This window comes from Tachyglossus aculeatus, chromosome 8 (assembly GCF_015852505.1).
Source record: "Tachyglossus aculeatus isolate mTacAcu1 chromosome 8, mTacAcu1.pri, whole genome shotgun sequence".
Lineage (NCBI taxonomy): Eukaryota > Metazoa > Chordata > Mammalia > Monotremata > Tachyglossidae > Tachyglossus > Tachyglossus aculeatus.
The window spans coordinates 36761156-36787636 of record NC_052073.1 but is presented as its reverse complement, the minus strand read 5'-3'; the positions used below and the strand labels follow the sequence as shown (position 1 = coordinate 36787636).

Here is a 26481-nt window from a genome sequence, read left to right as displayed (position 1 = left end):
TTGTGGGAAGGGAATGAGTCTGTTAAATACTGTTAATTATAATAATAATTATGGTACCTGTAAAGCGCTTATTATGTGTCAAGCACTGTTCGAAGCGCTGGGGTAGACACAAGTTAATCGGGTTGGACACAGTCTCTCTCCCACGTGGGGCTCACACTTGCCATCCCCCTTTTACAGATGAGGGAACGGCGGCCCAGAGACGTGAAGTGACTTGCCCCTGGTCACACAGCTCGTTGTGGGCAGGGAAAGTGTCTGTTAAATACTGTTAATTATAATTATAATAATTATGGTACCTGTAAAGCGCTTATTATGTGTCAAGCACTGTTCGAAGCGCTGGGGTAGACACAAGTTAATCGGGTTGGATGGACACAGTCTCTGTCCCACGTGGGGCTCACACTCGCCACCCCCGTTTTGCAGAGGAGGGAACTGAGGCCCAGAGACGTGAAGTGACTTGCCCATGGTCACACAGCTCGTTGAGGGCAGGGAAAGTGTCTGTTAAATACTGTTAATTATAATAATAATAATTATGGTACCTGTAAAGTGCTTATTATGTGTCAAGCACTGTTCTAAGAGCTGGGGTAGACACAAGTTAATCGGATTGGATGGACACAGTCTCTGTCATCATCATCATCATCAATCATATTTATTGAGCGCTTACTGTGTGCAGAGCACTGTACTAAGCGCTTGGGAAGTACAAGTTGGCAACATATAGAGACAGTCCCTACCCAACAGCGGGCTCACAGTCTAAAAGGGGGAGACAGAGAACAAAACCAAACATACTAACAAAATAAAATAAATAGAATTGATATGTACAAGTAAAATAAATAAATAAATAAATAAATAGAGTAACAAATATGTACAAACATATATACATATATACAGGTGCTGTGGGGAAGGGAAGGAGGTAAGATGGGGGGGTGGAGAGGGGGACGAGGGGGAGAGGAAAGAAGGGGCTCAGTGTGGGAAGGCCTCCTGGAGGAGGTGAGCTCTCAGTAGGGCCTTGAAGGGAGGAAGAAAGCGAGCTTGGCGGATGGGCAGAGGGATTGGGGGCATTCCAGGCCCGGGGGAGGACGGGGGCCGGGGGTCGATGGCGGGACAGGCGAGAACGAGGTACGGTGAGGAGAATAGCAGCAGAGGAGCGGAGGGTGCAGGCTGCGATGGAGAAGGAGAGAAGGGAGGTGAGGTAGGAGGGGGCCAGGGGATGGACAGCCTTGAAGCCCAGGGTGAGGAGTTTCTGCCTGATGGGCAGGTTGATTGGTAGCCACTGGAGATTTTTGAGGAGGGGAGTAACATGCCCAGAGCATTTCTGGACAAAGATAATCCGGGCAGCAGCGTGAAGTATGGATTGAAGTGGGGAGAGACACGAGGATGGGAGATCAGAGTGAAGGCTGGTGCAGTAGTCCAGACGGGATAGGATGAGAGCTTGAACGAGCAGGGTAGCGGTATGGATGGAGAGGAAAGGGCGGATCTTGGCAATGTTGCGGAGCTGAGACCGGCAGGTTTTGGTGACGGCTTGGATGTGAGGGGTGAATGAGAGAGCGGAGTCGAGGATGACAGCAAGGTTGCGGGCTCGTGAGACGGGAGGGATGGTAGTGCCGTCAACAGAGATGGGAAAGTCAGGGAGAGGGCAGGGTTTGGGAGGGAAGACAAGGAGATGTTGGACATGTTGAGTTTGAGGTGGCGGGCAGACGTCCAGATGGAGATGTCCTGAAGGCGGGAGGAGACGCGAGCCTGGAGAGAGGGGGAGAGAGCAGGGGCAGAGATGGAGATCTGGGTGTCATCAGCGTAGAGATGATAGTTGAAGCCGTGGGAGCGAATGAGGTCACCGAGGGAGTGCGTGTAGATCGAGAACAGAAGGGGACCAAGCACTGAGCCTTGGGGAACCCCCACAGTGAGAGGATGGGAGGGGGAGGAGGAGCCTGCAAAAGAGACTGAGAAAGAACGACCGGAGAGATAAGAGGAGAACCAGGAGAGGACGGAGTCTGTGAAGCCAAGGTCAGATAACGTGTTGAGGAGAAGGGGGTGGGCCACAGTGTCGAAGGCGGCTGAGAGGTCGAGGAGGATTAGGACTGAGTATGAGCCGTTGGATTTGGCAAGCAGGAGGTCATCGGTGACCTTTGAGAGGGCAGTTTCCGTGGAATGAAGGGAACGGAAGCCAGACTGGAGGGGGTCGAGGAGAGAGTTGCTGTTGAGGAATTCGAGGCAGCGCATGTAGACGACTCGTTCAAGGAGTTTGGAAAGGAAGGGTAGGAGGGATATGGGGCGATAACTAGAAGGTGACGTGGGGTCAAGAGAGGGGTTTTTTAGGATGGGAGAGACATGGGCATGTTTGAAGGCAGAGGGGAAGGAACCAGTGGAGAGTGAGCGGTTGAAGATGTCCCACGTGGGGCTCACACTCGCCATCCCCGTTTTGCAGAGGAGGGAACTGAGGTCCAGAGACGTGAAGTGACTTGCCCGTGGTCCCCCAGCTCGTTGTGGGCAGGGAAAGTATCTGTTAAATACTGTTAATTATAATTATAATAATTATGGTACCTGTAAAGCACTTATTATGTGTCAAGCACTGTTCTAAGTGCTGGGGTAGACACAAGTTAATCGGGTTGGACACAGTCTCTGTCCCACGTGGGGCTCACACTCGCCATCCCCGTTTTGCAGATGAGGGAACTGAGGCCCAGAGATGTGAAGTGATGCAGCGGACAAGTGGCAGACTCCCCTGAGCGCTCAGTACAGTGCTCTGCACACAGGAAGCGCTCAATAAGTACGACTGACTGAATGACACACAGTCACACAGACACTGAAAGTCACCCAGCAGACAATTGGCGGAGCCGGGATTTGAACCCATGACCTCTGACTCCCAAGCCCGGGCCCTTTCCACTGAGCCACGCTGCTTCTCTACCTCTTCCAGGAGGGCTTCCCAGATTCATTTCTCTCCCCCACCCCGTCTCTCCATCAACTGCCACCTCAGCCCTCCTGAAACAGTACCTCCTCCAAGAGGCCTCCCCTGATTCATCTCTCCACCCCATTCGTCCCCTTGTCTACAGCCACTTCAGCCCTCCTGAAATCCCACCTCTTCCTGGTGGTCTTCCCTGATTCATCTTTCCACCCCACCCGTCCCCTTGTCTGCCACTCCAATTTCAATTCAATTCAATCGTATTTATTGAGTGCTTACTGTGTGCAGAGCACTGGACTAAGCACTTGGGAAGTACTTCCTTGTCTACTGTCAAGTCGGCGCTCCTGAAATCCCACCTCTTCCAGGAGGCCTTCCCTAATTCATCTCTCCTCTCCCTCCCAGTCTTCCTGCCTAATGCTCCTTCGGACTTCCTAAAATCCCTCCTCTTCCAGGAGGCTTTCCCTCATCTCTTCTCCCCGTCAGTCTCCTTGTCTACTGTCAAGTCAGCCCTCCTGAAATCCCACCTCTTCCAGGAGGCCTTCCCTGATTCATCTCTCCTACCCCACCAGTCCCTGTCTATTTTCTCTTCAGCCCTGCTGAAATCCCACCTCTTCCAGGAGGCCTTCCCTGATTCATCTCTCCCACCCCACCAGTCCCTGTCTATTTTCTCTTCAGCCCTGCTGAAATCCCACCTCTTCCAGGAGGCCTTCCCTGATTCATCTCTCCTACCCCACCAGTCCCTGTCTATTTTCTCTTCAGCCCTCCTGCAATCCCACCTCTTCCAGGAGACCTTCCCTAATTCATCTCTCCTACCCCACCAGTCCTCGTCTATTTTCTCCTCAGCCCTCCTGAAATCCCACCTCTTCCAGGTGGTCTTCCCTGATTCATCTTTCTATCCCATCCGTCCCCTTGTCTACTGTTACTTTAGCCCTCCTGAAATCCCACCTCTTCCAGGAGGCCTTCCCTAATTCATCTCTCCTCTCCCCCCCAGTCTTCCTGCCTAATGCTCCTTCGGACTTCCTACAATCCCTCCTCTTCCAGGAGGCTTTCCTTCATTCATCTCTTCTCCCCGTAAGTCTCCTTGTCTACTGTCCAGTCAGCCCTCATGAAATCCCACCTCTTCCAGGAGACCTTCCCTTATTCATCTCTCCTACCCCACCAGTCCCTGTCTATTTTCTCTTCAGCCCTCCTGAAATCCCACCTCTTCCAGGAGACCTTCCCTGATCCTTCTCTCCTACCCCACCAGTCCCTATTTTCTCTTCAGCCCTGCTGAAATCCCACCTCTTCCAGGAGACCTTCCCTGATTTATCTCTCCTACTCCACCAGTCCCCGTCTATTTTCTCTTCAGCCCTGCTGAAATCCCACCTCTTCCAGGAGACCTTCCCTGATTCATCTCTCCTACCCCACCAGTCCTCGTCTATTTTCTCCTCAGCCCTCCTGAAATCCCACCTCTTCCAGATGGTCTTCCCTGATTCATCTTTCTATCCCATCCGTCCCCTTGTCTACTGTCACTTTAGCCCTCCTGAAATCCCACCTCTTCCAGGAGGCCTTCCCTAATTCATCTCTCCTCTCCCTCCCAGTCTTCCTGCCTAATGCCCCTTCGGACTTCCTAAAATCCCCCCTCTTCCAGAAGGCTTTCCCTGATTCATCTCCCCTCTCCCCCCAGCCCCTCTATCTACGGCTACCTCTGTCCTTAAATGGCCACTTGTTAAGTGTTGACTACATGCCGGGCACTGTGCTAAGCGCTGGGATAGGTACAAGTTTGTCAGGTAGGACACAATCCCTGTCCCACGTGGGGCTCACAGACTTCATCCCCATTTTACAGATGAGGGAACTGAGGCACAGAAGCGAAGTGACTGGCCCAAGGTCACACAGCAAACAAGATTAGAACCCAGGTCCTTCTACCTCAGGCCCGGACTCTTTCCACTATGCCAAGCTTTAGTAATATATGCTAATTATATAATAATATATGATATATGATAATATATGATGTGGTGGTGATAATGATGATAACATAATGATAGACACCATTATTATGCTATGAACATTATATTGTTAATAAGCGCTTAAGAAGCTACTATTATTATGCTATTATGTGCTTAGTATGTGCCAAGCCCTAGGGCAGGAAAAAGATAATCAGATCAGATACATTCCCCATCCTGGTTGGAAGAAGGGAGAATAGGTGTTATAATAATAATAATGATGGTATTTGTTGAGCGCTTACTATGTGCAAAGCACTGTTCTAAACGCTGAGGAAGATACAAGGTTATCAGGTTGTCCCACATGGGGCTTCACAGTCTTAGTCCCCGTTTTACAGACGAGGGAACTGAGGCCCAGAGAAGTGAAGTGACTTGCCCAAAGTCACCCAGCTGCCAAGTGGCAGAGCCGGGATTCGAACCCCTGACCTCTGACTCCAAAGCCCATGATCTTTCCACTAAGCCACAGCTGCTTCATGTTATAGGTATCCGCAGCATCGTGGTTATCACGTTTGCCTCCCACGCGAAAGGTCCCCGGTTCGAAACCGGGCGGAAACAATTAAGCGCTTAGTCCGGCGCTCTGCACATTGTAAGCGCTCAATAAATACAACTGAATGAATTGGAATTCCCATTTTACAGATGAGGCGAATGAGGCCCAGAAGTGAAGGGACTTGACTGAGGTCACATAGCAGATAAGGGGACAGGCCGGGAAACGATCCCAGTCCCTCTGCCCACTGGGCCTGGCTGTTTCTTTAGCTCCTGAACTGAATGAATTGGAATTCCCATTTTACAGATGAGGCAAATGAGGCCCAGAAGTGAAGGGACTTGACGGAGGTCACATAGCAGATAAGGGGGCTGGGCCGGGAATCGATCCCAGTCCCTCTGCCCACTGGGCCTGGCTATTTCTTTAGCTCCTGAATGCAAATGGCGCCCTGAGGTAAGGCCTCCCTCATCCGCCGACTGGAGGCCGGCCTCCACCGGGCCCACGGGTGCTGGCGGGAGGGCATATGTTGCCAACTTGTACTTCCCAAGTGCTTAGTCCAGTGCTCTGCACACAGTAAGCGCTCAATAAATACGATTGATTGATTGATTGATTGATTGAGGGGGCCCGTGGTGGGCAAAGGAGGGCACGGGGGCAGGGGGGTGGCACTTACGGCTGGGTTTTCAGACCGCAGTTTGGCTTCCCTGAACAGTTTGGGCATCACGTCCAGCTCCGACATCTCCCTGTCCTCCACCAGGTCCTGTGGAGAAGGGGGCGAGAATCCGTTGAGAGTTAGGGGGGTTATTTTTTTTTACACCATTTATTAAGCGCTTACTATGTGCAAATCACTGTCTAAGCGCTAGGGAGGTTACAATAATAATGATAATGGCATTTGTTAAGCACTTACTATGTGCAAAGCACTGTTCGAAGCGCTGGGGAGGATACAAGGTGATCGGGTTGTCCCACGCGGGGCTCACAGTCTTAACCCCCATTTTACAGATGAGGTCACTGAGGCCCAGAGAAGTGAAGTGACTTGCCCAAGGTCACCCAGCTGACAAGTGGTGGAGCCGGGATTTGAACCCATGACCTCTGACTCCCAAGCCTGGGCTCTTTCCACTGAACCACGCTGCTTTGTGAAACGGTGTGTGCTACACGCGGCGCTATGCGTTCGGGGAGGAGTGGGGGACACGGGGTCAGCAGGTCAGACACAATCCCCATCCCACATGGGGCTTCCAGGCTAAGGGGGACTCCCATTTTACAGATGAGGAAACTGAGGCCCAGAGAGATTAAGTGACTGGTCCCAGGGTCACACAGTCTGGCTGGTTCCTCCCCACAACCTAGTGAAATGGAGATAATCACAATCCCTCATCCCCGCAGGGCCCAGGATAGCCTTTAGGAGCTCCTGTCCTTAGGGCGGGAAAGGGATGGGAGACAGAGAGATGGGGGGAGAGGGGAGGGAAAGAAAGGAAGGTTGACAGAGATGAGAGAGGGAGGGAGAGGGAGAGAAGACTGAAGGCGGGGGAGAGAGAAAAGGAGGTAGCAAGAGAGGAAGAGGGAGGGATTAATGGGGGAAAGAAAGGGAGATAGGGAAGAAGGGAGAGGAGAATAGAGAGGGAGGGAAAAGAGAGGAGAGGGAAGAAAGGAGGGAAAGAGGGAGGCAAAGAGGGAGAGAGGAAGGAAAAGAGGGAGAGAGGAAGGAAAAGAGGGAGAGAGGAAGGAAAACAGGGAGAGAGGAAGGAAAAGAGGAAGAGAGGAAGGAAAAGAGGGAGAGAGGAAGGAAAAGAGGAAGAGAGGAAGGAAAAGAGGGAGAGAGGAAGGAAAAGAGGGAGAGAGGAAGGAAAAGAGGGAGAGAGGAAGGAAAAGAGGGAGAGAGGAAGGAAAAGAGGGAGAGAGGAAGGAAAAGAGGGAGAGAGGAAGGAAAAGAGGGAGAGAGGAAGGAAAAGAGGGAGAGGAAGGAAGAGGGAAGGGGGACGGGAGGGAGATAGAAGTAGGGAGAGAGGGACAGAGGGGAGGGAGACAGGAGGAGGGAAGGAGAAATGGGAATGAGGTAGACAGGAAGAGAAAAGATGGAGGGAGAGAAGGGGAGAAGAGAGGGAGAAGGAGAGAGAGGGAGGGAAAGGAGGAGGGGGGAGAGGAAAGACACAGGGAGGGAGAGAGGGGCAGAGTGAGGGAGGGAAGGGAGAGAGAAGTAGGGAGGGAGGGGAGGGAAAGGGAGGGAGAGGAGGGAAAGAGGGAGGGACAGAGGAGACTGAGGGATGGGGAGGGAGAAAGGAAGGGAGAGAAGGAGAGGGAAGGAGAGAAGGAGAGATGGAAAGGGAAAGAAGAGGGAGAGCAAGAGAAAGGAGAGGGAGGGAAAGGGAAAAGAAGGGAGGAGAGGTAGGGAACGGGAAAGGAGAGGGAGGGAAAGGGAGGATGGAGGCAAGTAACAGGTACGCACCCCGTCCGAGTAGCCAAGGGCCCAGGAAGAGTCTCTGTGGGCCTGCCCCCTCCTCAGCCTTCTGCTCCCGCCGCTTGGGCCGTCTTCGAGGTGAGTGGGCGCTGTGGGAAGAAGCCCCCTCCCCAAAGTCAGGCCGGGCTCCTGACCCAACCACCCTCACCCCACATTCTGAGACCCCCAACACATCGCCAGCCCAGGGAGACGCCACCCCACCCCCACCCCCGCCCCCGCCAACTCTGCTGGACTGGACTTCCAGCGCTTAGAACAGTGCTTTGCACATAGTAAGCGCTTAATAAATGCCATCATTATTATTATTTACACCGCTCAGTACAGTGCTCCACATGCGGGAAGCGCTCAATAAATCATCATTTTGATTCTTGTTAAGCACTTACTATAAGCCGAGCACTGTTCCAGGGTGGACACGGTCTCCATCCCACATGGGGCTCTCAGTCTTCTTCCCCATTTTCCAGGTCACTGAGGCCCCTGATGTGACTTGCCCAAGGTCGCACGGCAGGCACGTGGCAGAGCCGGGATTAGAACTCAGGTCCTCACTACCAGGCCCGGGCTCTATCCACTTGGCCACACTACTTCTCAATCTAATGGGGTTCAAGCCCCCCTCCAGCAGCCTTAGGGCTTGATTTCCCCCATCAGGTACTGTCCCAGAATGATGATGATGACGATAATGGCACTTATTAAACACATACTATGTGCATAGCACTGTTCTAAGCGCTGGGGAGGTTACAAGGTGATCAGGATGTCCCACAGAGGGCTCACAGTCCCCATTTTCCAGATGAGGTGACTGAGGCACAGAGAAGTTAAGTAATAATGATGGCATTTATTAAGCGCTTACTATGTGCAATGCACTGTTCTAAGCACTGGGGAGGTTACAAGGTGATCAGGGTGTCCCACGGGGGGCTCACAGTCTTCATCCCCATTTTATAGATGAGGTAACTGAGGCACAGAGAAGTGAAGTGACTTGCCCAAAGTCCCAAAGCTGACAGTTGGCGGGGCCAGGATTTGAAACCATGACCTCTGACTCCAAAGCCCGGGCTCTTTCCACTGAGCCACGCTGTTTCTGAGTCACGCTGCTTAAGTGACTTGCCCAAAGTCACACAGCTGACAATTGGCGGAACCGGGATTTGAACCCATGACCTCTGACTCCAAAGCCCGGGCTCTTTCCACTGAGCCACGCTGCTTCTCACGTTGCTGCAGTACACCAGAACCACACACATTAGCCAATCACGTCTACAAACCCAGCTCCTCATGGGCAGGGATCTTACCTACTGACTCTGCTGTACTGGACTCTCCCAAGCGCCTAGTACAGTGCTCTGCACACACTCGATAAATACCTTTGGTTGATGGATACACTATCAGTAATAATAATAGTAATAATAATGGCATTTATTAAGCACTTACTATGTGCAAAGCACTGTTCTAAGCGCTGGGGAGGTTACAAGGCGATCAGGTTGTCCCACATGGGGCTCACAGTCTTCATCCCCATTTTCCAGATGAGGGAACTGAGGCCCAGAGAAGTGAAGTGACTTGCCCAAAGTCACACAGCTGGCAGTTGGCGGAGCCGGAATTTGAACCCATGACCTCCAAAGCCCGGGCCCTTTCCACTGAGCCACGCTGCTTCTCCAATAGATAGAGAATAGATGGATGGATGGATAGATAGATAGATAGATAGATTAGATAGATGATAGATTAGATAGATAGACAGATATAGATAGATAGATGGATAGATAGATAGATAGATATGGACAGATAGATAGGTAGATAGATGAAAGATAGATAGATAGATAGATAGATAGATAGATAGATAGATAGATAGAGGCTCAGTGGAAAGAGCCCGGGCTTGGGAGTCAGAGGTTGTGGGTTCAAATCCCAGCCCCGCCGCTTGTCAGCTGTGTGACCTTGGGCAAGCCACTTCACTTCTCTGGGCCTCTGTGACCTCATCTGTAAAATGGGGATGAAGACTGGGAGCCCCAAGGGGGACAACCTGATCACCTTGTATTCTTGACTGATTTGAGTCCGTCCCCCAGCAAGACCCAAACCCTTTATGTCATAGCCACTCCGAGACCCTCCAGGGTCTCATCAAACAGGAACTCGTCGCCGTTGGCTTTAAAGCCGTCCACCCCCTCGCCCCCTCCTACCTCACCTCGCCGGCCGTCTAACTCCAGCCCGGCCGACACACTTGGCTCCTCTAATGCCAATCTCCTCCCTGGCCCTCCGTCTCGTTTCTCTCACCCACGACCGGCCTCTGGACTGGACGCCCTCCCTCTTCAAATCCGACGGACGACGAGGACTCTCCCCCGCCTCCAAAGCCTTATTGAAAGGCCACATCCTCCTCCTCCAAGAGGCCTTCCCTGACTAAGCCCTCCTTTCCCCTTCTCCCACTCCTTTCCTGCATCGCCCTGACTCGTTCCCTTTATTCACCCCACAACACTTACGTCCTCATCTGTCCTTTATCCATTTACATTAAGATCCCCGCATCGATGGTATTTATCAAATGCTTACCGTGTGAAGAGCCCTGACCTAAGCATTTGGGAAGTCTACTAGAATCAGTAGACCTGATCTGAGCATCAATCAGTGGCACTCCTTGAGCGCTAACTCTGTGCCGAGCGCTGAACTAAGCGCTTGGGACCAACTTGTACTTCCCAAGCGCTTAGTACAGTGCTGTGCACATGGTAAGTGCTCAATACGACTGAATGAATGAAAACACGATTCACAGCAGGTGAAACAGCCACCGATTGAGCGATCGATTGAAGAAAGGCCGTTTTAAAACTTCCAGAGACCCTCACGACGGGGAGACAATTATCCTCGCCTCACCCCGATGGTTCGCCCCTCGCCAGGGCCTGACGACCCCCTCCCCAGAAATCCTAAAATTAGCACCTCAGCCCCCGCGAACCAAGAAAACTCACGCCTCACTCACCAACTGGCCTCTCCATCCTCCCGGTGCCCACAGGCCAATGGGTCCAGAAGCGAATTCTGAGCGAACCCCCCCAACCCCAACTCGGGCCAAACGGGACCCACCTCTGACGTCAGGACCACCGATGGCTTCCAGGACGGGGGGCGAGGGCGCGTCTTGGAAGTCGGAGTGGGGGTCTCGGCGGTCGCCCCCGTTGACGAACCCCAGGTCCGTCACCCCGTTGCGGTCCCGTCTGTCTCGTTTCCCTCCCTTCATGGCGGCCTGGAGGAAAGAGAAGGGGGGCAGGTGAGAAGGTTTCAGGGGGGACCAGACCCCGGGGGGTGACGGGGAATCTCCCAGAGGCCCGAGCTCTCCCCCTCCCAGAATCCCTTGTGGAACCGCCTTCAGAGGCCGGAAGAGCCTCCGTCGAGCCTCGGTTGGACATCGGGGACCCCAGAAGCCCCCCGGGCTCCACCTGACCGACAGAGGTGGGGACCCCCAAGGTCTGGGGATGGGCACGGTGACGCCCCCCACCCTTGCCCCCTGTGCCCCCAGAAGCGCGGCCTCGGGGCGTCCCATTCATAGACCTCCACTTCAGACAATGAGACGCTGAAGCGATGCCCGGGTCCTGTCGGGTCGGTGGCCTCCGGCCTCCCCTAATAATCCCGGACGGACCCCACCCCCCCATCCCTTGCCCCCGGCCCGGAGGGGGATCTGATTTCCTGACCCTTTGTCTTTCTTTCTCTCTTTCTTTCTCTTTCTCTCTTTCTCTCCCCCCCGCCCCCCCAACCTCCAGGACAGAAACCGCTTCTCCCGTCTCCATGGGAGCAGAAGCCCCTCCCTGGCCCATCCTCCGGCTCCCGTTGGGGCTCGCTCCCGTCCATCATCCGCTCCTCCCCATCTACCCCCCTCCTCCTCGCCTGCTGCCTCCAGCTGGGGCCGGTTGCATGAAGGGAAAGTCGGGGGGCTTGGAGGACCACCACCCCCAAACAAACCCCATCCTCTCCTTCGGACCCCCGCCTCGGGAACTTGTCAGAAGTCCCAGAGAGATGGGGATGGGGGCTGAGGTCCCCCCCACAATAACCCACCTCTCTGGGACCCCTCTACCCAGGCAAACACCCCTCAATCCCGGCCCCCATCTCCCGGCGGAGATGGAGAAGGCCGGGCTCCCCCTCCATCCTCCACAGCTGAGGGCTGTGAGGGAAAGGAGGCGGAGAGGGAGAAGGCTGAGGAAGAGAAGGAGGTGGCTGTGAGGAGGATGAGAGGGAGGAAGATGAAGGAGAGGAGGTGGGGGAGGCTCAGGGGAGGCGGCTGTGAGGGAAACGAGGCTGAGGAGAATGAGAGGGAGGAGAATGAGGAAGAGAAGGAGGTGGCTATGGGGGAAAGGAGGCTGAGGAGGAGGATGAAGAAGAGGAGGCTGAGGAGGAGGATGAAGAAGAGGAGGCTGAGGAAGAGAAGGAGGCGGCTATGGGGGAAAGGAGGCTGAGGAGAAGGATGAGAGGGAGGAGGATGAGGAAGATGAGGAGGTGGCTATGAGGGAAAGGAGGCTGAGGAGGAGAATGAGAGGGAGGAGGATGAGGAAGAGAAGGAGGTGGTTATGAGGGAAAGGAGGCTGAGGAGGAGGATGAAGAAGAGGAGGCTGAGGAAGAAAAGGAGGTGGCTATGGGGGGAAGGAGGCTGAGGAGGAGGATGAGAGGGAGGAGGAGGAGGAAGAGGAGGGGGTGGCTATGAGGGAAAGGAGGCTGAGGAGGAGAATGAGAGGGAGGAGGGTGAGGAAGAGAAGGAGGTGGCTATGGGGGAAAGGAAGCTGAGGAGGAGGATGAAGAAGAGGAGGCTGAGGAAGAGGAGGAGGGGAGGCTGAGGGGGAGAATGAAAGGGAGGAGGGTGAGGAAGAGAAGGAGGTGGCTATGGAGGAGGATGAGAGGGAGGAGGATGAGGAAGAGAAGGAGGTGGTTATGAGGGAAAGGAGGCTGAGGAGGAGGATGAAGAAGAGAAGGCTGAGGAAAAGAAGGAGGGGAGGCTGAGGGGGAGGATGAGAGGGAGGAGGATGAGGAAAAGGAGGGGAGGCTGAGGAGGAGAATGAAAGGGAGGAGGGTGAGGAAGAGGAGGAGGATGAGGAGGAGAATGAGAGGGAGGATGAGGAAGAAAGAGAAGGAGGTGGTTATGAGGGAAAGGAGGCTGAGGAGGAGAATGAGAGGGAGGAGGATGAGGAAGAAATAAGGAGGTGGTTATGAGGGAAAGGAGGCTGAGGAGGAGGATGAAGAAGAGGAGGCTGAGGAAGAGGAGAGGAGGCTGAGGGGGAGAATGAGAGGGAGGAGGATGAGGAAGAAAGAAGGAGGTGGTTATGAGGGAAAGGAGGCTGAGGAGGAGGATGAAGAAGAGGAGGCTGAGGAAGAGGAGGAGAGGAGGCTGAGGGGGAGAATGAGAGGGAGGAGGATGAGGAAGAGAAGAAGGTGGCTATGAGAGAAAGGAGGCTGAGGATGAGGATGAGAGGGAGGAGGCTGAGGAAGAGAAGGACGGGGAGGTGGCTGTGAGGGAAAGAGGCTGAGGAGGAGAGGGAGGCTGAGGGAAGGTGGCCAAGGAGGATGAGGAGGCAGAGAAGGATGAGACGGAAGAGGCTGAAGAGAAGGATGAGAGGGAGGATGCTGAGGAGGATGACAGGGATAAGGCCTAGAAGAGGGGAGGAAGAGGAGGAGATGGAGGCCGAGGGGAGAAGGCCAAGGAGGAGATGAGAGGGAGGAGGCTGAGGAGGAGGAGGAGGAGGGGAGGGAGGGAGGCTGAGAAAAAGGAGACTGTGGGGAGAAGGGGCAAGAAAGAGAGGGAGGCTCAGGGTCTGTGGCATGTCTCTTCCCGGCCTGGTCTGAGGTTTCCCAGGCCTGACAGGAAGTGGCGGCCCTAGGCCTTTTCCGACGCACCGGCGCTCCAGCCTGGGGGAAGGGCTCTCGGCCTCCTGGGAGGGAGGGAGGAAGGGAGGCTGGAAACAAATGGAGGCTGCCCTGGTTTCCTGGAGGGCCGTTTTTGGTTCCGGGCGGGCGGCAAGGAGTGGGGGAGAGGCAAGACCTCCTGACTAGAAAGGGGGATAGATCCGAGTCCAAGGGCGACGCAGAAGGGAGTGGGAGTCGAGGGGAAAGAGGGCTTAGTCAGGGAAGGCTTCCTGGAGGTGGTTTTAGGGGGGCTTTGAAGGTGGGGAGAGTGAGGCGAGGACAGTGTCTGTCGGATAAGGAGGGGGAGGCAGTTCCAGGGAGGATTCAGGCGAGGGGTCAGTGGTGACAGAGAGAGACGAATAATAACAACAGTATTGGTTAAGCGCTTACTACGTGTCAAGCACTGTTCTAAGCGCTGGGGTAGATCCAAGCTAATCAGTTTGGTCACAGTCCCCACCCCGCATAATAGTAGTAATAATAGTAATAATGGCATTTATTATGCGCTTACTATGTGCAAAGCACTGTTCTAAGCGCCGGGGAGGTTACAAGGTGATCAGGTTGTCCCTTGGGGGGCTCACAGTCTTAAGCCCCATTTTACAGATGAGGGAACTGAGGCCCAGAGAAGTAAAGTGACTTGCCCAAAGTCCCACAGCTGACAGTTGTTAGAGCCGGAATTTGAACCCATGACCTCTGACTCCAAAGTCCGGGATCTTGCCACTGAGCCCCGCTGCCATTCATGGGGCTCACATTTCTTCCCATTTTACAGACAAGGGAACTGAGGCCCAGAGAAGTGAAGTGACTTGTCCAAAGTCTCACAGCTGACAATTGGCGGAGCCGGCATTTGAACCCACGACCTCTGAGTCCAAAGCCCGGGATCTTGCCACTAAGCCCCGCTTCCTCTCATGGGACTCACACTTCTTCCCATTTTACAGACGAGGGAACTGAGGCCCAGAAGTGAAGTGACTGGCCCAAGGTCACACAGCAGACAAGTGGCGGAGCCGGGATTAGAACCCATGAGCTGACTCCGGGACCCGAGCTCTATAATAATAATAATGATGGCATTTATTAAGCGCTTACTATGTGCAAAGCACTGTTCTAAGCGCTGGGGAGGTTACAAGGCGATCAGGTTGTTCCACGGGGGCTCCCAGTCTTCATCCCCATTTTACAGATGAGGTAACTGAGGCACAGAGAAGTAAAGTGACTTGCCCCAAATCACACAGCTGACAATTGGCAGAGGTGGGATTTGAACCCATGAACTCTGACTCCAAAGCCCGGGCTCTTTCCAGTGAGACACTGTTTCTTTATCCACTCTGCATTGTGAAGAAGCAGCGTGGCTCAGTGGGAAGAGCCCGGGCTTTGGAGTCAGAGGTCATGGGTTCGAATCCCGGCTCTGCCACACGTCTGCTGTGTGACCTTGGGCAAGTCACTTAACTTCTCGGTGCCTCAGTTACCTCATCTGTAAAGTAGGGCTGACGACTGTGAGCCCCAAGTGGGACAACCTGATTATCTTGTATCCCCCCCAGCGCTTAGAACAGTGCTTTGCACATAGTAAGCGCTTAACAAGTACCATCATTATTATTATTATTATTATGCCATGCTGCTTCTCTACAGTGCTCTGCACACAGTAACTGCTCAATAAATACAATTTAGTGAATGAATAGGTCTCCAAAAAGCCTATTATACCAGGCAGGGTGCCTCTATTTACATAATTAGAGGTCCCCATTATGGTGGGGGGGACCCCCACCCATGACCAGGGATCAGCCCTGGCACCTCCTCTCCAGGTTCGGGAGAATAATGGGGTTTGGGAGAATAATGGATTATTATTCACCCAAGCCCCCACCAGCACCTTATAAATGTTAATTCTCGTCATTAAGCCGCACAAAGCCTTAAGGACGATAATTCCTCGTCATTAAGATGGGGAAGGAAATCATTCAGATGCAGAAGCGGAGGCCTGAAAAGTTGAGGTGCAGGAAAAGTCCAGGGGAGGATTGGGGGGCGGTGGGAGAGGGCATTTTTAAAGGAAAAAAAAAGCAAACCAAAAACCCTGCACTTGATAGGGGTTCAGAACTTCCTCTTGAACTTCCTCTTGTTACTTTCCCTTTCACCCCCTGGGTGGGAGATGGATAGAAAACTGAATTATTGGAGCCCAAGAAGTCAGTTTGGGGAAGAGGAAGGAAAGGAGTCCCTGACTGCCCATGTGAGCGCTTCAGAAACACCGCTGATGGGTCGGAATAGAAACGGACTCAAATAAAAAAAAACCCAGGAGGATCTAAAATAAAATCCCCTAAAGGCCCATGAGCTAGTCGTGGGTAGCGAATGTGTCTGTTCTAATAAATAATAATAATAATGATGGCATTTATTAAGCACTTACTATGTGCAAAGCGCTGGGGAGGTTACAAGAGAAGCAGCTTGGCTCAGCGGAAAGAGCCCGGGCTTTGGAGTCAGAGGTCATGGGTTCGAATCCCAGCTCCACCACAAGTCTGCTGTGTGACCTGGGGCGAGTCACTTAACTTCTCATAGCCTCAGTTCCCTCATCTGTAAAAATGGGGATTAAGACTGTGAGCCCCACGTGGGACAACTTGATCACATTGTATCCCCCCAGTGCCTAGAACAGTGCTTTGCACATAGTAAGCGCTTAGCACATGCCATCATCATTATTATTATTATTATTACAAGGTGATCAGGTTGTCCCATGGGGGGCTCACAATCTTAATCTCCATTTTCCAGATGCGGTCACTGAGGCCCAGAGAAGTAATAATAATAATAATAATGATGGCATGTATTAAGTGCTTACTATGTGCAAAGCATCGTTCTAAGCGCTGGGGAGGTTACAAGGTGATCAGGTTGTCCCACGGGGGGCTCACAATCTTAATCCCCATTTTCCAGATGAGGTCACTGAGGCCCAGAGAAGTAATAATAATAATAATAATGATGGCATTTATTAGGTGCGTACTATGTGCAAAGCACCGTTCTAAGTGCTGGGGAGGTTACAAGGTGATTGGGTTGTCCCATGGGGGGCTCACAATCTTAATCCCCATTTTCCAGATGAGGTAACTGAGGCCCAGAGAAGTGAAGTGACTCGCCCAAAGTCACACAGCTGACAAATGGCGGAGCCGGGGTTTGAACCCATGACCTCTGACTCCAAAGCCCAGGCTCTTTCCACTGAGCGACACTGCTTCTAATAATAATAATGATGGCATTTGTTAAGCACTTACTATGTGCAAAGCACTGTTCTAAGCGCTGGGGAGGATACAAGGTGATCAGGTTGTCCCACGTGGGGCTCACAGTCTTAATCCCTATTTTACAGATGAGGTCACTGAGGCCCAGAGAAGTAATAATAATAATAATGGCATTTATTAAGCGCTTACTATGTGCAAAACACTGTTCTAATCAGTCAATCGTATTTATTGAGTGCTTACTGTGTGCAGAGCACTGTACTAAGCGCTTGGGAAGTACAAGTTGGCAACATCTAGAGATGGCCCTACCCAACAGTGGGTTCACAGTCTTCTCGCCTGTCCCGCCATCGATCCCTGGCCCACCATCGACCCCCGGCCCACGTCATCCCCCCAGGCCTGGAATGCCCGCAATCCCTCTGCCCATCCGCCAAGCTCGCTCTCTTCCTCCCTTCAAGGCCCTACTGAGAGCTCACCTCCTCCAGGAGGCCTTCCCACACTCAGCCCCTTCCTTCCTCTCCCCCTCGTCCCCCTCTCCATCCCCCACACCTTACCTCCTTCCCTTCCCCACAGCACCTGTATATATGTACATATGCTTGTATGAATTTATTAATCTATTTATTTATTTATTTATTTTGCTTGTACATATCTATTCTATTTATTTTATTTTGTTAGCATGTTTGGTATTGTTCTGTCTCCCCCTTTTAGACTGTAAGCCCACTGTTGGGTAGGGACTGTCTCTATATGTTGCCAACTTGTACTTCCCAAGCACTTAGTACAGTGTTCTGCACACAGTAAGCGCTCAATAAATACGATTGATTGATGATGATGATGATAGAAGGGGGAGACAGACAAGAAAACATATTAACAAAACAAAATAAATGGAATAGATATGTACAAGTACAATAGAGTAATAAATCCATACAAACATATATACAGGCGCTGGGGAGGATACAGGGTGATCAGGTTGTCCCAGGTGGGGCTCACAGTCTTAATCCCCATTTTACAGATGAGGGAACTGAGGCACAGAGAAGTGACTTGCCCAAAGTCACACAGCTGACAACTGGCGAAGCCGGGGATTTGAACCCATCTACTGTTGAACTGTCCTCTCCCAAGCGCTTAGTACAGTGCTCCGCACACAGTATGCGCTCAATAAATACGATCGAATAAATTGGGGTAGGAGGGGAGCGAGGGGATGGACGGCTTTAAGGCCAATGGAGAGGTGTTTTAGTTTGATACAGAGGTGGATGGGTAAACACTGGAGAGTTTTTTGAAGAGTGGAATTCATTCATTCATTCAGTCGTATTTATTGAGCGCTTACTGTGTGCAGAGCATTGTACTAAGCGCTTGGGAAGTCCAAGTTGGCAACCGGGATGACACGGCCTGAATGTTTTTGTAGAAAAATGAGGCAGGCGGGAGAGAGAAGTATGGACTGTATACTGAAGCATCTGTATATATGTATATATGCTTGTACATATTTATTACTCTATTTATTTATTTTACTTGTACATATCTATTCTATTTATTTTATTTTGTTAGTATGTTTGGTTTTGTTCTCTGTCTCCCCCTTTTAGACCGTGAGCCCACTGTTGGGTAGGGACCGTCTCTAGATGTTGCCAACTTGTACTTCCCAAGCACTCAGTACAGTGCTCTGCACACAGTAATCGCTCAATAAATACGATTGATGATGATGATGATGACTGGAGACGGGGAGAGACGGGAGGATGATGCCCGGAGAGAAGAAGTGCTCGGATTAATGTGGGAGCGGTTCGGGTGGAGGGGAAAGGGCGGATTTTAGCAATGTGGTGAAGGTGGGACCGACGGGATTTAGGGACACGGATGGAATATTTGTACGTATTTATTACTCTATTTATTTTACTTGGACATATCTATTCTATTTATTTTATTTTGTTAATATGTTTGGTTTATTTATTTATTTCTTTTGCTTGGACATATCTATACTATTTATTTTATTTTGTTAGCATGTTTGGTTTTGTTGTCTGTCTCCCCCTTCTAGACCGTGAGCCCGCTGTCGGGCAGGGACCGTCTCTAGATGTTGCCAACTTGGACTTCCCAAGCGCTTCGTCCAGTGCTCTGCACACAGTAAGCGCTCAATAAGTACGACTGATTGACTGAGTGACACGGATTGAATATGCGGGTTAAATGGGAGAGGAGGCGGCCAAGGTTCCCGCCCTGTGAGACAGAAGGTCTACATCCATTCATTCAGTCGGATTTATTGAGCACTTACTGTGTGCAGAGCACTGTATGGAAGGTCTACCTTCATTCATTCAGTCGGATTTATTGAGCGCTTATTCAGTCGTATTTATTGAGCGCTTACTGTGTGCAGAGCACTGTACGGAAGGTCTACCTGCACTCATTCAATCGGATTTATTGAGCGCTTATCATTCAGTCAGATTTATTGAGCGCTTACTGTGTGCTGAGCACTGTATGGAAGGTCTACCTGCATTCATTCAGTCGTATTTACTGAGCGCTTACTGTGTGCAGAGCACTGTACAGAAGGTCTACCTTCATTCATTCAGTCATATTTATGGCGCGCTTATCATTCAGTCGGATTTATTGAGCGCTTACTGTGTGCAGAGCACTGTACGGAAGGTCTACCTGCATTCATTGTCGGATTTATTGAGCGCTTATCATTCAGTCGGATTAATTGAGCGCTTACTGTGTGCAGAGCACTGTACGGAAGGTCTACCTGCATTCATTCAGTTGGATTTATTGAGCGCTTATCATTCAGTCGCATTTATCGAGCGCTTACTGTGTGCAGAGCACTGTATGGAAGGTCTACCTGCATTCATTCAGTCGTATTTACTGAGTGCTTACTGTGTGCACAGCACTGTACGGAAGGTCTACCTTCATTCATTCAGTCGGATTTATTGAGCGCTTATTCAGTCATATTTATTGAGCACTTACTGTGTGCAGAGCACTGTACGGAAGGTCTACTTCATTCATTCAGTCGGATTTATTGAGCACTTATTATTCAGTCGCATTTATCGAGCGCTTACTGTGTGCAGAGCACTGTATGGAAGGTCTACCTTCATTCATTGTTGTATTTACTGAGCGCTTACTGTGTGCACAGCACTGTACGGAAGGTCTACCTTCATTCATTCAGTCGTATTTATTGAGCGCTTACTGTGTGCACAGCACTAGACTAAGCGCTTGGGAAGTCCAAGTTGGCAACATATAGAGGCGGTCCCTACCCAGTGGAAAGAGCCCGGGCTTTGGAGTCAGGTCATGGGTTCGAATTCCGGCTCCACCACATTCATTAATTCATTCAATCGTATTTATTGAGCGCTGACTGTGTGCAGAGCACTGGACTAAGCCCTTGGGAAGTCCAAGTTGGCAACATAGAGAGACGGTCCCTACCCAACTGTGGGCTCACAGTCTAGAAATGTCTGCTGAGTGACCTTGGGCAAGTCACTTCACTTCTCTGAGCCTCAGTGACCTCATCTGTAAAATGGGGATTAAAACTGCGAGTCCCCCGTGGGACAACCTGATCAATCAATCGTATTTATTGAGCGCTTACTGTGTGCAGAGCACTGTACTAAGCGCTTGGGAAGTGTAAGTTGGCAACGTATAGAGAGGGTCCCTACCCAACAGTGGGCTCACAGTCTAAAAGGAGGAGACAGAGAACAAAACCAAACATACTAACAAAATGAAATAAATAGAATAGATATGTACAAGTAAAATAAATAGAGTAATAAATATGTACAAACATATATACATATATACAGGATGTATATGTAAAACCTGATCACCCTGTATCCTCCCCAGGGCTTAGAACAGTGCTTTCCACATAGTAAGCACTTAATATCAATCAATCAATCAATCGTATTTATTGAGCGCTTACTGTGTGCAGAGCACTGTACTAAGCGCTTGGGAAGTCCAAGTTGGCAACATATAGAGACAGTCCCTACCCAACAGTGGGCTCACAGTCTAAAAGATATTATTATTATTAATTATTATTATTATTATTATTAGGCCATGCATGGCTCAGTGACCTCACCTGGAAAATGGGGATTAAAACATGTGAGACCCCCGTGGGCCAACCTGATCACCTTGTATCTTCCCCAGCGCTTAGAACAGTGCTTTGCACATAGTAAGCGCTTAACAAATACCATTATTATTATTATTATTATTATTATTATTATTATTATTATTATGCTCTGCCCTTGGCTACTGCTAAAACCCCCTCCCCCTCCCCCCAGGGGCCTTTATGGCTATTGTTCTTCAAGATCCTTTTACACTCCTCAGAATCGTTGTCATGGCAACTGGACTGCCCACAAACACACACACACACACACACACACACACAAACACACACACAAGTCAGTCCGCCAATCCTATTTACTGAGTGCTCACTGGGTGCACAGTGCTTGGGAGAGTCCATTATTCACTCATTCACTCATTCAAACAAAACGTCTTCACAAAATACAATAAATAGAATAGTAAATAAGTACAAGCAAAATAAATAAATGAATATGTAAATAAATAAATACACAAATCAATCAATCGTATTTATTGAGCGCTTACTGTGTGCAGGGCACTGTACTAAGCGCTTGTACTAAGCAAATAAATAGAGCTCTGTAAAGGAAAGGGGTACCTCAGTGTCGTCTATCTCATCACTCAGGCCCTGTCTCTGGCCCCGGATGCCCTCCCTCCTCAAGTCCAACAGGCCAGGATTTGAACCCATGACCTCTGACTCCAAAGCCCGGGCTCTTTCCACTGAGCCACGCCGATTCTCTAATTATTTCTCTTGATGCTACTGATGCCTCTCGACTTGTTTTCTAGACGGTGAGCCCGCTGTGGGCCGGGATTGTCCCTCTGTTCCAAGCGGGGGAACTGAGGCCCAGAGAAGTGAAGTGACTTGCCCAAAGTCGCACAGCTGACAGTTGGCGGAGAGGGGATTTGAACCCATGACCTCTGGCTCATTCATTCATTCATTCAATCCACTGTGTCCAGTGGTCTGCACACAGTAGGCGCTCAGTAAATATGATCGAATGAAAGAATGAAAAGAACACACACATAAGTCCACACAGACACCACACAAGCGCCCCCAAAATCCCTCCCATCTCTCCCTCCCCCAGCTACAGGACACACAAACACACCCACACAGACACCACACAAGCTCCCCCCAAAGCCCTCCCATCTCTCTCCCCCAGCTAAAGGATACACAAACACACACACAGACACCACACAAGCTTCCCCAAAATCCCTCTCGTCTCTCCCTCCCCCAGCTACAGGACACACAACACACACACACAGACACCACACAAGCTCCCCCCAAATCCCTCCCATCTCTCCCTCCCCCAGCTACAGGACACACAAACACACACACACAGACACCACACAAGCTTCCCCCAAATCCCTCCCATCTCTCCTTCCCCCAGCTACAGGACACACAGACACCACACAAGCTCCCCCAAAAGCCCTCCCATCTCTCCCTCCCCCAGCTACAGGACACACAAACACACACAGACACCACACAAGCTCCCCCAAAATCCCTCCCATTGCTCCTTCCCCCAGCTATAGGACACACAGACACCACACAAGCTCCCCCAAAAGCCCTCCCATCTCTCCCTCCCCCAGCTACAGGACACACAAACACACACCCACACAGACACCACACAAGCTCCCCCAAAAGCCCTCCCATCTCTCCCTCCCCCAGCTACAGGACACACAAACAGACACCACACAAGCTCCCCCAAAACCCCTCCCATCTCTCCCTCCCCCAGCTACAGGACATACAAACACACACACAGACACCACACAAGCTCCCCCCAAATCCCTCCCATCTCTCGCTTCCCCAGCTACAGGACACACAAACACACACACAGACACTACACAAGCTCCCCCAAAATCCCTCCCATCTCTCCTTCCCCCAGCTACAGGACACACAAACACACACACAGACACCACACAAGCTCCCCCCAAAATCCCTCCCATCTCTCCCTTCCCCAGCTACAGGACACACAATACACACACACACACTCTCCCCTGGGGCAGTGAAACAAAAGATTTTTTTTTTGTCCTTGTTGGTGTTTCCTCCCAGCCGGATAATAAAGGGGGTGGGCTTCCTCAATCTACAGGCAGGCCGGGCCCGGCCCCCCACCCCAACTCTCTCCCTCTCTCCAGAAAATCTCTGGATTAAGCTCCTTAAATCAGAGACGTTCAGTACAGTGCTCTGCACAATAATAATAATGGCATTTGTTATTATTATTAATAATAATAATAATGGTATTTGCTAAGCGCTTACTATGGTGCCAAGCACTGTTCTAAGCCCTGGGGGGGTTACAAGGTGATCAGGTTGTCCCACGGGGGCTCAGTTTTAATCCCCATTTTACAGACGAGGGAACTGAGGCACAGAGAATCAATCAATCAATCAATCGTATTTATTGAGCGCTTACTGTGTGCAGAGCACTGTACTAAGCGCTTGGCAACATATAGAAACAGTCCCTACCCGACAGCAGGCTCACAGTCTAGAAGGGGGAGACAAAACATATTAACAAAATAAAATCAATAGAATAGTATGTACAAAATAAATAAATAAATAAATGAGTGAATGAATGAATGAATGAATAAATACATACATACATACAGACTTGCCCAAAGTCACACAGCTGACAGTTGGCGGGGCCGGGATTTGAACCCATGACCTAGACTGTGAGCCCACTGTTGGGTAGGGACCGTCTCTATATGTTGCCAACTTGTACTTCCCAAGCGCTTAGTCCAGTGCCCTGCATACAGGAAGCGCACAATAAATACGAATGATGACCTCTGACATTCATTCATTCATTCAATCGTATTTTTCAGCGCTTACTGTGCGCAGAGCACTGAACTAAGCGCTTGGGAGCAAACAGCGACTATGGCAGGACTCAAACCCACCTGTCCACATGTTTTGTTTTGTCGTCCGTCTCCCCCTTCTAGACTGTGAGCCCGTTGTTGGGTCGGGAACCGTCTCTAGATGTTGCCAACTTGTACTTCCCAAGCGCTTAGTACGCTGCTGTGCACACGGTAAGCGCTCAATAAATACGACTGAATGAATGAATAAATGAATGAGTCAGAAGGTCACCTGTCCACATGTTTTGTCCTCCGTCTCCCCCTTCTAGACTGTGGGCCCGTTGTCAGGTAGGGACCGTCTTTCGATGTTGCCAACTTGGACTTCCCAAGCGCTTAGTACAGTGCTCTGCACACAGTAAGCGCTCAATAAATACAATTGAATGAATGAATGAATGAACCTTTGAATGGCCTCCTCCACGCTAGAAGTCTAATGCGCTATCCCTTGTGCCAGAGACTCAAGCCCGGGCTCTTTCCACTGAGCCACGCTGTTTCTCCAATACCATCATCATTATTATTATTATTAATAACCCTAACCCTATTATTATTAATAATAATAATAATGATGACATTTGTTAAGCATTTGCTTCGTGCCAAGCACCATTCTAAGCACTGAGGGGGGATACAAGGTGATCGGGTTGTCCCACGTGGGGCTCACAGTCTTCATCCCCATCTTCCAGATGAGGAAACTGAGGCTTTTAATCCATGGCAAGCGCTCAACATGGCAAGCGCTTCTCCAATACCATCATCATTATTATTATTAATAACCCTAACCCTATTATTATTATTAATAATAATGATGATGACATTTGTTAAGCGTTTACTATGTGCCAAGCACCGTTCTAAGCACTGAGGGGGGATACAAGGTGATCGGGTTGTCCCACGTGGGGCTCCCAGTCTTCATCCCCATCTTCCAGATGAGGAAACTGAGGCTTTTAATCCATGGCAAGCGCTGAACAATTTTTCTCCAGAAATGTTCAGGTCACGTCTCCTACACTGTGAGCCCACTATTGGGTAGGGACTGTCTCTATATGTTGCCAACTTGTACTGCCCAAGCGCTTACTACAGTGCTCTGCACACAGTAAGCGCTCAATAAATACAATTGATTGATTGATTGATGTCTCCCCGCTCCTCAAGACCCTCCCGGGGTTGCCCATCCACCTCCGCAGCCAACAGAAACAGGCTTTATGTTTGGTTTTGTTGTCTGTCTCCCCCTTCTCAATCAATCAATCATATTTATTGAGCGCTTACTGTGTGCAGAGCACTGGACTAAGCGCTTGGGAAGTCCAAGTTGGCAACATATAAAGACAGTCCCTACCCAACAGTGGGCTCACAGTCTAGAAGGGGGAGACAGAGAAGAAAACCAAACATACTAACAAAATAAAATAAACAGAATAGATATGTACAAGTAAAATAAAGAGAGTAATAAATATGTACAAACATATATACATATATTCTCAACTGTGAGCCCACTGTCGGGTAGGGACCGTCTCTATGTGTTGCCAACTTGGGACTTCCCAAGTGCTTAGTACAGTGCTCTGCACACAGAAAGCACTCAATAAATACGATTGATTGATTGATTGATTGATTGATTAAAGCCCCTAGCCCCTTCCAACATCATCTGGCTGGTCGTCTACTCCAGTCCGGCCTTCACACTTGGCTCCCGTCATGCCCACCTCCTCCCTGGGCCTCCATCTCGTCTTCTCACCCATTTATTACTCTATTTATTTATTTTCTTGGTACATATCTATTCTGTTTATTTTATTTTGTTAGTATGTTTGGTTTTGTTCTCTGTCTCCCCCTTTTAGACTGTGAGCCCGCTGTTGGGTAGGGACCGTCTCTGTATGTTGCCAACTTGGACTTCCCGAGCGCTTAGTCCAGTGCTCTGCACACAGTAAGCGCTCAATAAATATGATTGATTGATTGACTGATTACAAGTTGGCAACATATAGAGACAGTTCCTACCCACCAGTGGGCTCACAGTCTAGAAGGGGGAGACAGAGAACAAAACCAAACATACTAACAGAATAAAATAAATGGAATAAATACATAAGTAAAATAAATAGAGTAATAAATATGATCGAACGAAGGAATGGACACAATCCCTGTCCCACGTGGGGTGACAGTCTCACGTTTGGAGTTTGGTCAGGGAAGGCCTCCTGGAGGAGGTGGACCATCAGTAAGGCCCGGCTTCTCCCGGTTTTGTGAGGAGAATTAGGCTTCTCCCGGTTTTGCGAGGAGAATTGGGCGAGTCGGGACAGGTTTCCGGCTGCCGTGTGGGGAAGTATCAATGGGATTTTCCCAGGCAGCTGGAGGGAAGAGGCCACCCTAGGAAAATTCTTATCCCGTAGTTCCTCTCTCCCGGAGTCCCTTTCTTTGGGAGAGGAGCTGTTGGGGCTGGAGGTTGAGAAGGTCTGTCCTTAGTAATAATAGTATTAACAACAATTATAGACCGTGAGCCTGTTGTTGGGTAGGGAAGTATCAATGGGATTTTTCCAGACAACTGGAGGGAAGAGGAGACCCTAGGAAAATTCTTATCCCGTAGTTCCTCTCTCCCGGAGTCCCTTTCTTTGGGAGAGGAGCTGTTGGGGTTGGAGGTTGAGAAGGTCTGTCCTTAGTAATAATAGTATTAACAACAATTATAGACCGTGAGCCTGTTGTTGGGTAGGGAAGTATCAATGGGATTTTTCCAGACAACTGGAGGGAAGAGGAGACCCTAGGAAAATTCTTATCCCGTAGTTCCTCTCTCCCGGAGTCCCTTTCTTTGGGAGAGGAGCTGTTGGGGCTGGAGGTTGAGAAGGTCTGTCCTTAGTAATAATAGTATTAACAACAATTATAGACCA

At 50.5% G+C, this 26481-nt stretch overlaps 2 protein-coding genes across 6 annotated transcripts in view; both read right to left on the bottom strand.

Annotated features, from left to right (window-relative positions):
- The window catches only part of DNMT3B (DNA methyltransferase 3 beta), a 102994-nt gene that overhangs the window by 38423 nt on the left and 38090 nt on the right, over positions 1–26481 (bottom strand). For all 5 annotated transcript variants that reach the window (XM_038750338.1, XM_038750337.1, XM_038750341.1 and 2 more), the window contains exons 2-4: positions 10815–10971; positions 7782–7882; positions 6018–6104 (exon numbers count right to left, since the gene is read on the bottom strand). In XM_038750338.1, coding sequence (XP_038606266.1) covers positions 6018–6104; positions 7782–7882; positions 10815–10965 — 339 coding nt within the window. In that variant the 5' untranslated portion in view covers positions 10966–10971. The remainder of the gene's footprint in view (positions 1–6017; positions 6105–7781; positions 7883–10814; positions 10972–26481) is intronic.
- The window catches only part of LOC119931426 (basic proline-rich protein-like), a 54226-nt gene continuing 38751 nt past the window's right edge, over positions 11007–26481 (bottom strand). The window contains exons 10-11 of the mRNA XM_038750070.1: positions 11224–11317; positions 11007–11091 (exon numbers count right to left, since the gene is read on the bottom strand). Coding sequence (XP_038605998.1) covers positions 11007–11091; positions 11224–11317 — 179 coding nt within the window. The remainder of the gene's footprint in view (positions 11092–11223; positions 11318–26481) is intronic.